General features: G+C 34.7%; 1 protein-coding gene across 1 annotated transcript in view; it reads right to left on the minus strand.

Annotated features, from left to right (window-relative positions):
- Positions 1-18,610, minus strand: part of Synj (synaptojanin) — a 137,196-nt gene that overhangs the window by 91,554 nt on the left and 27,032 nt on the right. Inside the window, exons 4-7 of the mRNA XM_081761800.1 lie at positions 17,729-17,893; positions 16,098-16,242; positions 5,389-5,562; positions 1,896-2,065 (exon numbers count right to left, since the gene is read on the minus strand). Coding sequence (XP_081617926.1) covers positions 1,896-2,065; positions 5,389-5,562; positions 16,098-16,242; positions 17,729-17,893 — 654 coding nt within the window. The remainder of the gene's footprint in view (positions 1-1,895; positions 2,066-5,388; positions 5,563-16,097; positions 16,243-17,728; positions 17,894-18,610) is intronic.

Genomic DNA, 18,610 nt, shown 5'->3' on the forward strand with positions numbered 1-18,610 from the left:
TTATCAGCAAACGCTATTGAATTTGCAGAACTGATTTTCACAAAGTTCCTCAAGGTTAAAGTGAAGATCTATGAAGGAGCTAGGCTCCTAGTTTTAGGAAAATACAGCCTTGAGAGACTACCTCCAACTAGTGATGCTCTAAAACAACATATAAAGAGATCCCATTAACAAACAGCAATTTGGGAAATGTTGGTAAGTGTGAGATTGATCTACCAAGGTTAGAAGACTTCGGATGGTACTTGGAGGACCAAATTCTAAGACCAGTTTTGAAAACACTCGAATCTAGTCCCAAGGCTTGTTTAGAGATTACCATGTGCAGCTGTCAGAAACTTGAGTGTGAAAGTTTGAAATGCAAATGTAACAATCGCGGCTTCTAGTGCATTCCAAAGTGTAGTTGTCCGAGAGAGCATAAAAATTAAATATCAGTTAATAAACAGAGTGATGAAGACTGAATGATGTATTAATGACTAACAAATTGCTTTATCTTTTTAGGTTATATCATCAGGATTATATACTTGCAGGCAGACAAGATCATATATACATTAATCATCATCAACTGCTAACATCTACCGTTTGTGGGAAGGTAACTCTTGAAGCCGCGCCGTGATCAGTTTCGCACACGACAGAATAAAGTCGTTTATAACTCAGGCACTATTAGTCCTACACTAATATAAGTATATATATTTTTTTTGAAAGAGCATAAAATGACGAAATTTTTTTTAGAGGAAACATTTTTCTGAATTCGATATGTAAAGAGTTGAGCTGAGTTGATTATGAGTTTAACGTCCCTTTCAGCAGCGAGGTTATAGAGACGTGTACCTGCTGATTAACGTGGAATCCAAATCACATGAGCTCCCGCCGAGAATCGAACTCGGATCTCCCACGCCACATCGATATGTAAAGAATCTGTGACCAAAAAACTGACGTCACGTGCAATCAACACTGAGTAAATATGAAAATAAGAAGAAAATCATTATTTTTAGCACAAAAATGCACTAGAATTAAATTGTAGAAGACAATTAGACAAACAAAATTAAAAAAAATAAGTTTGGAAGCTCTAGCTCTAATGGTTACGGAGATATAGTGAATAATAGAAATGGCTAAAATTTCAGCTTCCCCCCTCCCCTCCCGTGAGGCGTTTTTACTGGCATCCGGCATTTTTGTGATCAGTGATGGGTATATATTCAAAAAATATCGGATGCCAAATTTTTACATGATTTGCCATTAGAACTCAATTTTTAAGCCCTGATGCCTAGACTAATAGTGCTCTGCATGTATTGTTTGATTCTTCACGTTCTGTTCCTTTCCATGATAATTTACTGCCACACACACAAACACATTATTATATATATATATATATATATATATATATATATATATATATATATATATATATATATATATATTCAATAAATCTTGCATTATATCTGTACTCATATATATTGATCACTTACTCCACCCTAACTATGTTTTAAAAAAAATGCCTGAAAACGTTTTTCACCCGTAGCAATTGACACCAAATGTGCTTGAACAGTGCGTTTGCTCCGTGTATCACTGACCAAGATAGCTTATGTATAATAAATATTTTAAAACTAATTTAAAAAATAATATCTATAATATAAGAAAAAGTTAACAATTATGTGGTTCCAAGAAAAAGAGGGTTAACTAAAAACTCTTCATTTTACAATAGAAGACAAAAGAACGTCATAGAGTAATGCCAGATTCTCACTTTACGATTGCGAACGCAAATTCCTTATTTGGACTTCATTGTTTTTAGCACAGTAAGTAGTATCACAAAGTTTATACGTACTGAAGCAAATATTATCGTATACATAACTCTTTCAGCGGATCTTCATTTACCACTCTTTTTCGTGGTACCACAGAACTATATTTACCTAATTACATCATCTCCTTTGGCGTAAAATAATGAGAATGCATTCAGGTAGTTTTCAACTTTCGCTTTTAGTTTGTTTAGATTTTTCGTATTCCCACCACGACATTCTTGGTGATAATCGAATATAATATGTGGTACATCTCTATGCTCAGAACATCTATTGTGTTGAAACTGAAATGAGAACACCATGAGTACTCTATAAACACAATAAATAGAAGTTCCCAAAATACCAGTTACAAACCATGTTTCCCTTTATAACACTAATTATGCATGCTCATTTGTCAGTTCTTTCAAAAGAAACTGAGCAGAACTTTCCATAATTCTCAAGAAGAGCTCTATATATATATATATATATATATATATATATATATATATATATATATATATATATATATATATATATATATATATATATATATATATATATATATATATATATATATATATCTGCTTGGTACGTATAAAACAATATCTTCCTATGTTTTCAAGATAAAAAATTATTAAAACATTACTTTGGAATACACTACCTATCCCTTAAAACACAATTCTACTAGTTCTGTTATAAAAATGACAGAATTCACACTAGTTAAAAGGTTATTGAGAATTACTTCAATTTTACCTGTAACTCAAAAAGAATATCACATGCCAAGATTTTTCTTAGAACAACATACAGAAAAATAATCGAATTTTACTGGCCATCCCGAACGACGCATTTAGCCACTGTTATGTCCCGATATACTTCTGGCTATACTGGGGCCTGTACTTTATAACAATATCAGTTAAGCCCGATCAGTGAAAGATGAAGGTAAAACTGACAGATTTCTAGAGAAGTTAATTAGCGCACTTTCCGCTGCCCGTTATACCCAATTAGCAATAAGGAAACGGTGCCAAGAAGAGGGTTTAAGCGTTTGCAAAGCTAGTATGGGTTTCGTAATCCGACAATGTGACTAACAGACCCCTGTAGTATGTGGTTGGCCGGAATTCGTTTGAAGCACACGACCCCAGCCTGCTCGAACCTCCAATATACAAGATAATCTCCCAACGCAGATAAGTTTGAGCATACAACACGGTATCTCAAAAGGTATAGTTTTCAACACCATTTAGTTTAAAAGAATCTCTTATTGAAAGCACGCCAGAAAGAGCGCCCACCAGAAACAGAAAAGAATAGTTAGAAAAACACTTAAGCTCATGAGGGTTAGTAGGTATTTTCGGGTTTGTTTTTCTTCGGATTTTGTTGTTTCTTTCAGAAAAAAATGTTAAAAATGTGATTTAAATGTGAAGGTAATATGGTATACAATTTTCTATTCACTGGTAAATAAAGACTTCAAGATCCCCCCCCCCTTTTTTTTCTAATGGTTGAATTCCGAGCTTCTCTAGTATTCAACGCTTGTTTATTTATTGAAGTTTAGCGTCCCTTTACAAGATCAAGGCTATATGAAACAACAATTTAAAATGGAATTCGAACCATCGTAATGCACTAAAATTTCAACACGCTCTCACCAGGAACGGAAACTGTGAGCAAAGGCGCGTGGTCATCACTAAACTAGCGAGAAGGGCTGTTCATTGTTTGAGTGTATAGGGAAATCAGTATCTTGGTTTATACATACAGGGTATTTCAAAACAATACCGACAACGTTCGTGAGATGATTCCTAACACCAAGATAAGATAAAAAGTACAGACCAACTTGGGTGTTCAAATGCTTCCTTTTGGAGTTATAGGCTGCCGAAAACATGAAAAATTGAACTTTAAAGGTCCATAGCTCCAAAACTATGGAACCTATCGTGGTCGGGTCAAGACTTCACTTAGGAACTAATATGTGCGCTATCCAAAAATGTGAAGTACTCACCAAGTACCGTTATAAAAATTGTTGCGGAAGTGCCGCACGATTCTGAAACACGGATATTTGGTTAGGGCACATACCAGTCCTCTAATCTCCTAATATAAATAAAATAAAGAGTTTGTTTGCGTGTTTGTCTGTCTGTCTGTGTGCGGCCTGGGGACCAGAAGAGTGGACCGAGAGTTACAAAATTTTGGGCAGGGTTATCTTGGCCCAGGCCCCAGATCAAGACGAAGCATTTTTTTCAAATTTCGAACCAGAGGGGTCTCAGGGAGGGGGCGTTTACGGGACCGGCCTGGGGTCTGAGCTGAGAGTTATCAAATTTTGGTCACGGGTACCTTGGTTCAAGCCCCAGGCCAAGACGAAGTTTTTTTTTCCAAAACTCGAACCAGGGGGTCTCAGGGGGGCGTTTACCGGGACATGAAAAGTAATCCAAAGTGACCGATATTAGTGTCAAATCCATAGTTTTCGTGGTCGCTGAGATCAATGGTGATACTTTCATTAGTACTGACTTGCAAATTAAGCTACCATCGTATGTGGGCCGGGAGTCAGCTGGGAGGGGATACCGAGACATGTAAAAGTAATCCAAAATGTTCGATATTAGTGTCAGATCCATAGTTTTTGCGGTCACCGAAATGAACGGTAATACTTCCACAGGCGTTGACTTCCAAATACTGCCCCCATGTGAAGAATGGGTATATTCAGCTAGTCCCTAAATAAAGTCTTGACCCGACTACGGTAGATCTCATAGTATTGAAGCTATGGACCTTTAAAGATCATTTTTTTCATGTTTTCGGCAGCCAATAACTCCGAAAGGAAGCATTTGTGCACCCAGGTAGGTCTATACTTTTCGTCTTATCTTGGTGTCAGGAATTAACTCCCAAACGTTGTCGGTGTTGTTTTGAAATACCCTGTATATGTACGTTTGATAAGTGAAACCTGTCTATGTTGCCCACCATTCGTTCCACTGAAAAGTGATCAATTAAAGAAAAAAGTACTGTGAAGCACACACTATTACAGATCATGATATACGCATTTCTAATGCAATAGCTACGCACACTTATTACCTGCGTATAGTTTGTATCATATGAATATTTGTATCAAAGCTCCCTTGTAGCTATATGGTTAGCGTACATAACTTCAGCGCGGAAGACCTAGATTCTCACTGGAAAGGTACACTCATGTCCAAAATGATTGTTGCATATCTATAACTGTTTTCTTGTAAGAATATAATTTGATAATGATTTTGCAGGGTACTTTTAATACTGATATTATGTGTATAATCTGGAAATGTATATTTGTGGTAAATTTCATAGGAAAATAATTAGAAATACGAAAATTAGAATGAGTAAAACAAAATGTTGCAAAATGGACAAGAAAGTTTTATGTTCGTTTTATTGTTCTTATTTACTGCTCTTTTGACATGAAATTTGCCACACACATATCTTTGCCGATTATACATATACCCTACTAACATTATAAGACATACAGGCCGAATTCGTTATCAAATCATATTCCTAGAACAACATATTTATAGACATGCGACAATAATTTTGGACATGAGTGTACATTGTAAATATATAGATCTTGTTTGAAAACAAAATATATTTATGATATATTATTGCCAACACAGAACAAAAGGAGATAACTGCTTACCTGAAATAATTTACTAAGCATTGCTTCTCCTTCTTTACTTCCTATTAGACTAGAGCCCAACAAATTTACGATTACTTGATGGCCATAGCGCTCTTTAATTTGCTTCATATGACGATCAAAAGCAGGTGTTGAAACTTCGAATTCTCTTGACATTTTGACTTTATGAGACCCAACCTAAACAAACAAAAAATTATATATATTATTTATTTATTTTGTGTTTATACTGCATATTTGGCAAAACTTGTAATACCTTTTTTAGTGTACAAAAGAATAGGACCAGCGACTCGAACGCAACTTCCATAATACAGATATGCTGTTACAAAACAGCTCTTTTCTAATTTTTATTATTATTAACTTTTGATTAACTGAAACATCTCAGAATATCTATTCCAAGCTTCTCAACACCTGATGAGTCATACATTGTAGTAATCTGATCAATGCATATCTTTAATATCAAACAAATCAATTAACAGATTTCTAAATTAATGTTAATAGATCAAATAATATGAAATGTCAGAATGGAAAGCTTTAGTTTAACGACCATCAATTATGCCCTGTAAAGAAGAATAAAAATAAACGTAAGAATTGGTGGAATGGCCATAGTGAAAGTAAACGAGAAAACCTATAGACAGAAACTAATGATTTAACACCAAACTCAAAACCTTTTGCACCATGCGAAGTCAAACTACATTTCTGATCATTCTCAAATGAGCTATTTTATATTTAGTCCGGAGGCAGAGTCTGGAAAAGTCTCCAAAATAAGGAGTTGGATCAACCCGAGAGAGTAAAACCAACCGGTGGTCCTAAATCATAAGTCCACTATCCTGATCATTTCTAGAACGCCGGTCGCTTGATACGAGCGGAAGCTCCCCCCGTACACCCCCTCTACAGAAGCTGAAAATTGAGCGTTTCAAATGAAAGGTCATATCTCCAAAACTAATCAAGATATTAATGAATTTCTTTTTCCGGTTTTATCTGTAACGTGTGCTTTGGATAGACCCAACGGGTTTTCGGAAAATTTAACTTAAACATAAAAACTGGCATATTTTGTCCTTAATATTTCCTTTCTTGCTCTTATCTCCGCAATGAATTGAGATATGGAAAGAACATTCCTAATTAAATTTCTAGAGCATTAAATTATCTTTGCAACGGCACCAATATTTTTAGGTTTACTTCTAAAAGTAACCGTACAGCGAGGTAAATTTGAAGGAAAGTGCATTTTGATTCGGACACTGATGCTTCCGAATGGCACTACTGAATTTCAGCTCACGTCAGTCAATAAAGGTTTTGTTTCCCAGATAAAAGCTTTTTTTTTTTTTTTTTTTTTTTTTAATATTTGAAGGACAGTTCTCACTCTTCTCCCTTGAGCTCTCCTGCATTGTTATGATCATTTCTAGATCTCCAGTCACTTGATACGACAATGCGTTAAGGATCACAAAATTTTGAGACCAGTAGAGATGTCTTTTATAGTGTTAAAATCAATTTATAGTTGATATTCATGATGATTCCAAATTTTCAACTCTATTTGTATGCGATGTTTTCACCAGTCCTTGAAAATAATTCCTTATTTCTTTAACAAAAATGTTTATCTTACCATAATGAAAAAGTAGAAAATATAAATAATGTAAGAATATATGTAAAGATGTTTTAAGTGAAGGCAAACACCATTTACATGTGATATAAAGGGTGATTGATAACATTGTTGTACACCTGAAGGGTATTTCTAAGATCAAGAATGGGAACGAAGAATGGAATGAATCAAGTATTTTCTCAATGGTCACTTTAAAAAATATTTTTGCAGAAACCTCAATAACACTATTTGTATGTAATTTATGAGAATATTACATCAAACATCATTAAATACTTACTAATTACTGGAAACAAGCAGTACTATAATAATATTCTATACTATGCGCTCGTGGAACACGGATGGCGTGGTCCCTATGATAGATTCAAACTCCATTAAAACCACAGGAGGATGTATGTTTTTTTAAAAAAATTCACATTTTCAAAAATGAAACAAATAAAAATGAAAGATAGTCACATCAATTAAATATTCCTCATTCTCACTTCCTGAGTTCAGCTAACTTTTCTCGAACGTGTTTCTCAACTGATCCTCCGACAGAAAAAAGAGAAGAAAAAACTGCCTCGCCTCTCGGCGTCGGTTGAAGATCATTCGCCTCCATCGCCTCTGCCTCCGTAATCAATCAGCCAATTTATATTTGACTCTCAGAGCAATCCTTGCTACAAAGATGTGAAGATTGGTAAAACCAAACCGAAACACTAAAGACATAATGAAGGATATCAAAGTGATAGAAGTAAATGAATGTGAAGATGAGGACGATGATGAACGCGAAGAAGCAGATGAAAAAATGGTGGCGTCTGAAGCGTCTGAAGGACGAAAAATTGCAAAAACAAATTCGACGAATATCGACATTAATGCTTCCCTGGATAAGAAAAAACAAGGAAAGAACAGATTATGAAGGTGGAAGAATGTCTCCTGCATGCTACCTGTGTTAACTCTGAAATTGATGAAAAAATAAATTTGTTCTCGAAATTTAAAACACGTGACTGCCCTGCAAGTGAAGAGAACTCGATTAGTGAATTTAGATATTCTGGTTACTTCCAAATGGCATACCCGCATTTATTCCCTTACGGTGTTCCTGATTCCACAATACTCACTAACCCACCATGTACAGTGACGCCTTCCCAATTTTGATTCCGCTTCAAGTGGCAATTTAGAGGAAGTCCTCACATTCACGGTCTGCTATGGATCATTGGAGCTCCTGATCCTTATGTCATCGAAGAATTACATAAGATAGGTGTAGATATAACGAAGGGTGCTTAGTTCGACTACATCATCAGTATTTTCGATGATGGCTGAAAGTGGTCATTAGTAACTTGTACGCAACAATATTTGTTAACTTGAAAATCATTCGTTGTCTTTATGATATTGTAAACCGTTATTAATATTTGGCACTAAATAAAAAACTTTTCAAGCACAAATAGTGATGTCATAGAAAATATAATTTTCGTACTCTTCAACGTGACACATGGGCGTTTGTATTTTGTGCAGATAAGTGTGCGTCATCTGCTTACCTCCTTTTTAAGATCCATTTATCCTTTTTAAGATCACTATAACGTATATATATCTCGTTCTATAGATTTTAGAAAATTTCTCAATAATTTGACCTTTTGACCTTGATAGTGACTAGATAGCTGGTTCGGTTATTGGATCTTTGCATTGATCTAAGGTACGTGTATACCAAATTTGAGCCCCCTAGCTGTTATAGGTAAAAAGTTATCTTGTTTACAGAGAAACGTATTTCACCCCATTTGCGAATTTGTATAGCTCGTACCTCGACATATTATCATATCAAATCTGCTCAAAATATTTGCAATGTTACATACTTTGAATCCTCATCAGATGAATCATTTTCTGGTACATAAGTGTTTATAAGTAAGTTACAACACTTGTTACAGTGTTTGCATGCACTTCACTGAAGCCCACACACACTTGCAACTGTTTATGTCGCACATATGTTTATATGTACAAGACTTTATCTCTGCGCAACTTTTAGCCATAGACTCCTGAGTGGTTCATTTGGGTACCAGTTTTCCAATTGCAATTTGCCAACTAAAATGTTCGAGTTGAAGGAAGTCAATATTCGAGTCACTGGCGTGCCGCCAAATGTATGTTTGAAGGTGTGCTCGCTTGATGTGGAGCATTAGAGCACACTTTATTGGTAGAAGTTGGTCTGAGTTTTTATAACCGACCAAATGAGCGCAGAACGCAGTGATCGAAGATTTTTGTGAATTGGTGTAGAGATTCACCACAAATTCTTCTGCACTGCTATCATCTCATCATTCACATTACCAGATCCTAAATTCTTAGCAAGTATGATTTTTTAAAATATACATTCCATGCTTTTTGTTTCTCAATGTCTGCGAATTGACTGGTGGTGATTTGGCGGATATTTTTTGTAAAATGTGTGCTGAACTTTCTAAACAGGGCGTGCTCAGGAATTAATGATTTATTCCACAATTACAGTCCATGTTCTGTTAAAGGATATACAAGATTTAGGCGAACAGCAAGTATTTACTGACAGATCCGGAGAAATATTGAAGGTCGAGACTGTTCGCTTCCTCAGCAGTGGAAATGTTTTATTGATTTGCCTGAATATAAATCTGACCTCTCAGCATTTCTTTCTTTAGAGATGAATAGGTTCTGTAGGCAAACATAGAAGGAAGAACAGTTAGTTATCACATCTGGTGGACTTACAGACTTATTTCACGTGGAGTTATCACAGGGAGACGACCCGCCATTTCTGAAATATAATCATGAATAGGCTGATACAAGGATACTACTTAACACATATCACGCTTTCAGCTGCGGTTATAAGCAACTGCTCATTTAATCCAAAAACACCGGTGTTCTTGTTTACCTTATGCATTTTTTAAAACAATTAAAGCAGAAGAATATGGATGTCTACTGGAACAGCAATAAAATTACAATTTATTCCAATCCACACAATTGTGAATGAGCTCAACGATGAAATATGCCATTCCTTGCCAACATTCCATGTACTTACTGGAACCAGTCAGTTCGCAGGAATTGGAGAAAAGAAAGAATGGAATGTATATTTAAAAAAATAATATTTGCTAAGTAAATTAGGATCTAGTAATGTGGATGATGAGACGATAGCATGTGCAGAACAGTTTGTGATGAATCTCTACACTAACTCACAATTCTCGATCAACGCTGTCTGTGCTGATTTGGTCGGTCACAAAAACTCAGACCATCCTCCACCATTCAAGTGTGCTCTGATGCTCCACATCAAGCGAGCACACCTTCAAACATACATTTGGCAGCACGTTAAAGAAATATGTAATTTTGCAAATATTTTGAGCAGATTTGATATGATAATGTAGAATATTATTACAGTTTTGCTTGTTTCCAGTAATAAGTAAGAATTTAATGATGTTTGATGTAATATTCTCATAAATTACATACAAATAGAGTTATTGAGATTTCTGCAAAAATATTTTTTAAAGTGACCATTGAGAAAATACGGCCCCATTCTTGGTTTTAGAAATACCCTTCAGGTGTACAACGATGTTATCAATCACCCTATATATCACCTGTAAATGATGTTTGCCCTCACTTAAGACATTTTTACATATATTCTTACATTATTTATATTTTCTACTTTTTCATTATGGTAAAATAAACATTTTTGTTAAAAAAATAAGGAATTATTTTCAACGGAAATACTGCACACAAACAGAGTTGAAAATTCGGAATCATCATGAGCATCAACTATAAATGGATGTTAACGCTTTGAAAGACATCTCTACTAGTCTCAAAATTTTGTGATCCTTAACGCATTGTTGTATCAAGTAACTGGAGATCTAGAAATGATCATAACAGTGCAGGAGAGCTCAAGGGAGAAGGGTGAGAACTGTCCTTCAAATATGTAATAATAAAAAAAAAAAAAAAAAAAAAAAAAATGCTTTTATCTCGGAAACAAAACCTTTATTGACTAACATGAGCTGAAATTCAGTAGTGCCATTCGGAGCATCAGCACTCGAATCAAAGTGCACTTTCCTTCAAATTTATCTCGCTGTACGGCTACTTTTCGAAGTAAACCTAAAAATATTGTGCCGTTGCAAAGATAATTTAATGTTCTACAAATTTAATTTGGAATGTTCTGTCCATATCTCAATTCATTGCAGAGATAAGAGGAAGAAAGGAAATATTAAGGACAAAATATGCCAGTTTTTAATGTTTAAGTTAAATTTTCCGAAAACCCGTTGGGTCTATCCAAAGCATGAATAGACAAAATCGCAAAGCACACACTACAGATAAAACCGGAAAAAAAAATCATTAATATCTTGATCAGTTTCGGATATATATGTCCTTTTATTTGAAACGCTCAATTTTTAGCTTCAGTAGACGGGGGAGCTCCGCTTGCATGAACCGACCGGCGGTCTAGAAATGATCAGGATAATAGACTTGATTATTTAGAACCACCGGTTGCTTTTACTCTCTCGGGTTGGACGAAAGCTAATAATCACCTATTCTCCCGACTAATTGAAAGAAACAACTAAAAGTTCGCTTAAACTTCACGCAATTCCTCGTAACTTATTTATGCTCTTGGTAGAAGTAATGAGTTTTTTTTTTTTTTTTTTTTTTTTTTTTTTTTTATGTAAATGGAACTGGATCAAAATAGTGTTCATGTCACTCGTAACTGCAGATGAAATAGGTAATATCGCCACTACTCGTGTCAACCATTTAAGAAATGGCTCGAGTTCATTACGTTTCAGTAGATTCGCAGATTAAAAATTCGATCGAGTGAATGATTCTGAGTCAGTTCATGTGGCACCCAAATGTCGAGCATCTTTTTGAAGTCAACTTTCTCCAAATGGTTTAACACTAGTGATGCATATTTAGGTCATTGTTGATGCCATGATTGATTACATGCTGGTTTTGCTTGACTATTGCCAGAATATCATCCACTTTTGCTATGACTGGTCGCCCATTGTGAGAAGCATCTTGGATATCGAAATTTGCACAATGACTCGCTGAACAATCTTTTGGTTGCTGCATTTGATAACGTATCTTGCCCATAAGCAAAACGAATTTCTTAACGGGCCTGCGCACCATTTGTGCTTTTATCGTAATAAAATTGTAAAATATAGCACTGTTTTGCGTAAGTTCACTCACCTTCATAGCGCAACACCTTACGTCTGAACATAAGAGTTCCAACACGACCTGCACATCTGCTAGCTTCAGCTGTCGCACGACGTTAGGTTTTACCCCCTGCATGCATATATATCCTGAGATTTCGGATACTAACAGCATCTCGTGCATAAAAGACTGAATAATTTTTAGATTATCTGATACATATGATTCGGAACATTCTGTTTGAAAGCAAATTTAAATACACCGACAGAAAAGCATTTACACTTGTTCTGAATGACTGAAAAACAGGTGATGTTCAAATTTTGCACGGTGACACAAGACATTGATGGACAAAGATATAAGTAGTCGTGTATATAAGAAATAGAGATCCAAAACTATCATTTCATTAAGATTAAAATCTGTATTAAACACTTGTACGCGCACCTGGGTACACAGAGCAGAAAGCAGTTGAGATTAAAACCTACAATTTGGTAGTAAATTTATTGTAAAATAACAATACTTACTATTTATTATTGTAACTGTTTAGTAAGCTCAATAAGCTCAATTTTACGTCTCAAATGTGTTTATGAAGTAAACTGCGTATGATAAAAGCAGTAAAAACCTGAGATTTGGTTCGTTGTATTTGAGAACAATGTAGTACAAAAAAACTTTTTCTAAGCAAAATCATAGCGTATGATAAAGTTATGGCTTATAGTTCATTCGACGAAAAACAATCAGAGCAATGGATTAATAACATCTCTGTATTATGATAACATCATGAAGAAGGTGTGGTGGAACACAAGGAAAAGTAATTCATTTTACACTTCTGATGCATATCCAGTAATTAATACGAATTTGCAGTATCGCGAAACTGTGGAAATAAATTAAAAACCTTACAAAAAGAATCCTGATCTATAGACACAGAACGATCTTTAATATCATTGGAAGATCACCAACAATACAATACATTTGTGAAATCGAAGCGATCTGAGCACTCAAATCCAAACACATTCTCCACAACTACAAGACATTTTGCTGCACGGGACTCAGGGTTTGATAAAACCCGGGCATTTTTTAAAAAAACCCAACCCACCTGGACCCATACGGAGTTTTTGGGGATTTTCGTGTTTTATTGGTTTTTTTCGGGTTTAGTTTTTTCTTTTTTTCGAAATATTTCAGTCTTTGAGGTAAAAGTGTTAAAATGTGATTTATATTTTAAGATTATTATTGTCACAACTTGCAACACTTTTCTGTTCACTACTGTTTTGAAAAAATGACTGTCATTTTGAAATTTTACATTTAATCACCGATAAAATCTATACAGCAAATTTAGAATGTCTCTTGTTTCTACCCTCAAAATTCGAACTTAAAAGTCCGAAAGTTGCACCCTGTAGCGTGGATACACGCTAGTTGAAAAATGACCACCATTTTGAAATTTTACGTTGGATTGCTGCCAAAATACATATACAGCTAATTTAGAATATCTCGTGCTTCTACTCTGAACATATGTTTTAAAAGACCGAAAATTGCGCTTTGTAGCGTGGATACCCGCTATTTTGAAAAAAAAAAATGCCGCCATTTTGAAATTTTACCTTGGTATGCCGTCAAAATCTATGTAGAAAATTTAATGTGTCTCGTGCTTGTACCCTGAAAATTTAAACTTAAAAGACCGAAAGTTGTATTCTGTAATATGTGTGTGGTACAGGCAGACAAACGAACAAATGTAGATTGAATCATTCCAGGAGCCTCAGTAACGTTCGCCAAATACAGTATGAATACCAAATATATTAATTTAAAACAAAGATACAATTCATGTATTATAAAATAAATGTTTCAAAATATTTTATATTGCGAATATTTTCCAGCGTAAAATAAATGGTTTTATTGTTGAAGTTTCTTCCGTACTTTGCGCGTTCAATTACGGCAATTCCCGTTACGCTAGCAAGACGGTTCTTTCTCGAAAATGAATTTAAAACAATTAACAAAGAGATAATTCCTATTTTATAAGGTAAATGTCTTGAATGAAATTAAATATCTTCCAGCTTAAATAGTTTATTGTTGAAGTATTCACTTTCAATGGTTTGTGCGTTCAATTGCGGGAATTTTCCGAGTACTTTTTTTATGACGGGTTTTCCTCGAAAATGCAACTTTCTTTACTGTACATCGACACTTCCATTAGTACGGAAGTTTAAATTCAACACCTGAAATAGTAGGGTTACATAGTCGTTGGAACTCCGAGCGTTAAGCTTCTTAAATTTGACAAGAATTTTTACGCTATTGCTGGTATTGATTTTCCAGAATGCTTATTTGAAGAGTAGCAACTAATGACTGAACTAAACTGTTGTTGGAAAACCAAATTTTACTGAAGAATACTTGTGTTTCCATCTAATGTATGAAACAATATTATTAGCTTTACTAATGTATTTAAATATTTACTAGTGGTACAGGCACCTATGGCCTTAAACTCGTCAAATGTATGAGGGATAACGTCCCACGGCATCGTCGAGCACAATATTCACGAAAAGTATTTTCTAAAATATAAAATTGCATATTTTACTTCAAATAGGCTATAAACACAATCCATACATTAATTTGTTCTATAATTATCTCAAGCTAAGGTAGGCTTCTTTATTAATTCAGTGTATTCAGAACTTTATATAGGTCTAACATTGAATGTTGTTGTATACTCTAACATAAAAGCATCTAATTCGCCCAAGGGAAGTCCAAAATCTGATAAAAGTCACTTTCAATGTGATCACCTTAGTTGTACAAATGATATACTAACAAAAAGCTCAAAGCCCAGGTGGGTTTTAAAGTGAGTTTTTTCAGGTGGGTCCAACCAGAAAAATCCCGGTGGGTTTTTTTCGGGCTGGGCCCAATTGAGCAAACCATGACGGGACCTGCAAAAGGCTAATCACTGATCTCGATTTTGAAGAAAGAAACGAAGTGTTCGTTTAAGCATTATATATATAAGAGAGAGAGAGAGAGAGAGAGAGAGAGAAAAATTACCTGAAAAAAATCTGATATATTGTTAACACAAATCAATTGAATCTTTTTCAAGCGTGAGCTCTAAGTACTCCATGAAGTATTAAGTGATAGTGCAGAATAAACAAAATAAATAAATAATCAGTGTGTTGAAAACTAATATGAAATAATCGTACATACATAATAAATAACAATTACGAATTCTGAAATTTTCATAATAATATAGGCAATGAGCTAACATTTGGAATTAAGTTTAGTAGAATTAGCATATACCAAATTAAAAATAAAATGAAATGAAATCTTTGAGTTTAACGTCCCACGGTTATGCCGGCTAGGCTAAAGGAGACGGTGGTGATGAGAAATGAATGAAATGGTGGAAGGAAGAAAGTGGGAGGAAACGGGAGAACCCTGAGAAAACCCACGCACACGGTATTTGTCCACCACAAAGTTCACTTGGAGGGGGCTGAGATCGAACCCGGGATCTCAAGCACCAGAGGTGAACGCTCTACCAGTGAGCCACCGCTGCCCCACCAAAGAAAAAAATACCGTAATTCCTTATATAGCATTTTGCAGAACTTAACTGCTTGAATTCTATTACAAATTATTGATTATATTAATAATCAGTGTCTGTTTTTTATTTATTTTTTTTTTTTTTTCTGAAAAGTAAGATGTCGGTGCTCATAACGAATGTATTATTCTACCTGTTTTGATTAGCTGCGAAGGCAAGCACCAAAATCTAAACAAGTGTAAAAAATTAACAATTCTTGTAACTTATTAATCGCATTATCTTAATTGTATTATCTCATAGTAAATTCTTGTTCCAATCTTCATATCGATTTAAACTGTAAACTTAATTTTATAAGTAAAAAATAAAATATTAAGGAAATAGATACTTTTAGAAAACTCTGAGAAAATGTGCCGGTACTGAGTACCACTGCGCACAGTCAAAAAAGAAGCGCCACTGATACTTATTATCGTTATTCCATAACTTCATTTCTGACATGAACTCTTTGTCGAAGTGGAAAAAACAAAATCGTACCTGCACTCCTGGTTGCTCCCAGAAGAGAGGAACCGAACCTCTTGTCTGGACATACGACGTAGTTTCATCATCCAAGAATATGACTTGTTCAGTCTCAACAAAATTTGCAACATGACCATCGTCATTAGTTCCACGAACATTGAACCTATAACCGAGAGAAAGAAAATGGTATATAGACAATTTGCCTTAATATGCTCTTGTAACTATTAAATTAATGGACACTGAAATTTTAAACCATGGAAATATCAGGCAGGAGAGAGACGTTGTTAGGTATACTCTGTGATACCACAAGGTTAACAGTGTTCCCAACCCAAGTTTTTTTTTTTTTTTTTTTTTTTTTTTTTTTTTTTTTTTTTTTAATGACTACGTGAAGTTATTACATAGAAACTTTACGAGATATAACTTCAAATAAGTTGCAAATTAAAACTTGTTTTGCACGAACTAGGAAGAAGATATGAAAATATGTGTGCATTTGAAATAAAAGAGGAGGGGGACATAAATTCACGCAATGTCCCGAAGAACCACATGAACAGTGTTGTTACAAGAGAGGAGAAAAATGAACGAGGTGGAAAGTGGGGCAATAACTCCTTCCGGATTAAATAATGTTTGGAAGTCTAGAAAGCAACTCTATGAAGGATAGGAAAAGCAATGGCTAGGGCCTCTGAAAGGGATCAACGGCTTTGAAACAATGTGCGGTAGTGAAAAAAAAAAAAAAAAAATACTGAGGGAGTAAGTCAACCCAAGGTGTAGCAGTTGGAAGGGGGTGACATGTAAAATATAATCCAAATTGACTGTTAAGAGTGTGGAATCAATTGTTTTCGGGTTTACTGAAGTGAACAGAAACGCTTCCAATGCCATTTAAGTCCAAATTCATCCCAATCGGCAGAAGGAATGGGAGAGAAGTGTGAAAAATAAGTTTTTGGAATGGGGATAAGGGATAAGCTGTTTGAAATAACTTTTGGATTATAACTAGTACTCACTTCAAGCTGTTTTTGATTAAATCTGGTCAATTTGATTAATGAGGGTATTCTGTGGGGGATAGGGCGTTTCAAAATTTATGCCAAAAGCAGAATATTATCTGTATTTTTATCATTACCCTTTCATTGAAATACGTATCCTAAGAGGGAAGGGGATTGAAATATTCTCCATAAACTTATTTTCCCCGTGCGAAAAAAAGGTATTTCCTGCTAGTGTTTGAATATCTTTTACTACATTCTATTGTAAAATATAGAATGATACTTCCCATAAAATTGAAAGAATTGTAACATACGAACACTGAACACTTCACTTGATTAGTCGTCAATGAGTACTACTGGTAAAGCATTTCTCGCAAACAGAATTCGATACATAAGTTCTCCAGCTAACCAGTTTTTAATTTAATTTTATTTATTTATTTATCTTTGGTTTGTTAAACATTATGAAATTGGAAGAGTAAAGGAAAGGTTACTGGGCCGAGGATCAAACAAGGGTCTCTAATTTACCATACTGGTGCACTAGTCACTACGCTAGTCAATCGTTCAAAACAAATGCTAAATTGGGATAAATTCAACTAAAATTATATTAATTTATCAAGTATTTCTAAAATTAACATGTGTTTCATGAAATTGCTAATTCGTGTATGCACTTCTTACCTTGTTCCTGCTCTTTCGCAGCTGAGGCGAGAAATTATAGACGCTCGAGCCTGCCGATGGCCCACGTATACAGTTCTCAGCTCAACACTTCCACACATTGCCTTTAGAAGCCAGTTGGAACAATTAACATTGAATCTCAGAAGATGAATATGAAGCATCCGATTCCTATAACAGAAAATAAATTTCATTATAAATTTATTATTATTATTTATTTATTTATTTATATATATATTCATTGTTAAATTATACAAACCTTACGCATATGTCCTTTAAAAGAACGAGTGTGTGATACAAAAATACAAAGAACATACTTCTACCGTTTATTGCGAGTAAAAGGAGTACCAATTTGGTGTTCTGAGAAGTGTTATTAGCAAAAAAGGAAGAAATTTGCGACTAAAAGTGCATTGCGATTCTCTCAGGGTATAATTAAGGTATGTTAGTTACTGCATTGAACTTAGAACACACAGCAACATATTTTCCTATTACTTAACCTGAAAGTTAACATGCAAATGGTAATGAAACAGTTTTACTTCAAAAGCAGATGGACAGATGCTTCCAGTATTAAAATGATTAACAGGTCAATACTAAAAACGTCGCACTACATCTTATACCTACAGATGTAGATAGTCATAGTTATGAAAGGCAACAAAAGTAGTTTAAGAATGTAATGGGCACCGAAGTATCAATCTGTAAAATAATAGAAAAAGAACAAAAGAACTACACACATTTTAGATACTTCCTATGTAGGAAGATCTTGGTGCCCGTTACATTCCTCAGATCACCCTTTTCTTATAATTTTTAACCTACAAGTGTCACTGGGAGCTCCACACGAAAAATCAATTGCTTGCTATTGCGTTTCTAAAAGATTAGAACCATCTACGG

This window comes from Thermobia domestica, chromosome 6, assembly GCF_964235325.1.
Source record: "Thermobia domestica chromosome 6, izTheDome1.hap1.1, whole genome shotgun sequence".
NCBI lineage: Eukaryota > Metazoa > Arthropoda > Insecta > Zygentoma > Lepismatidae > Thermobia > Thermobia domestica.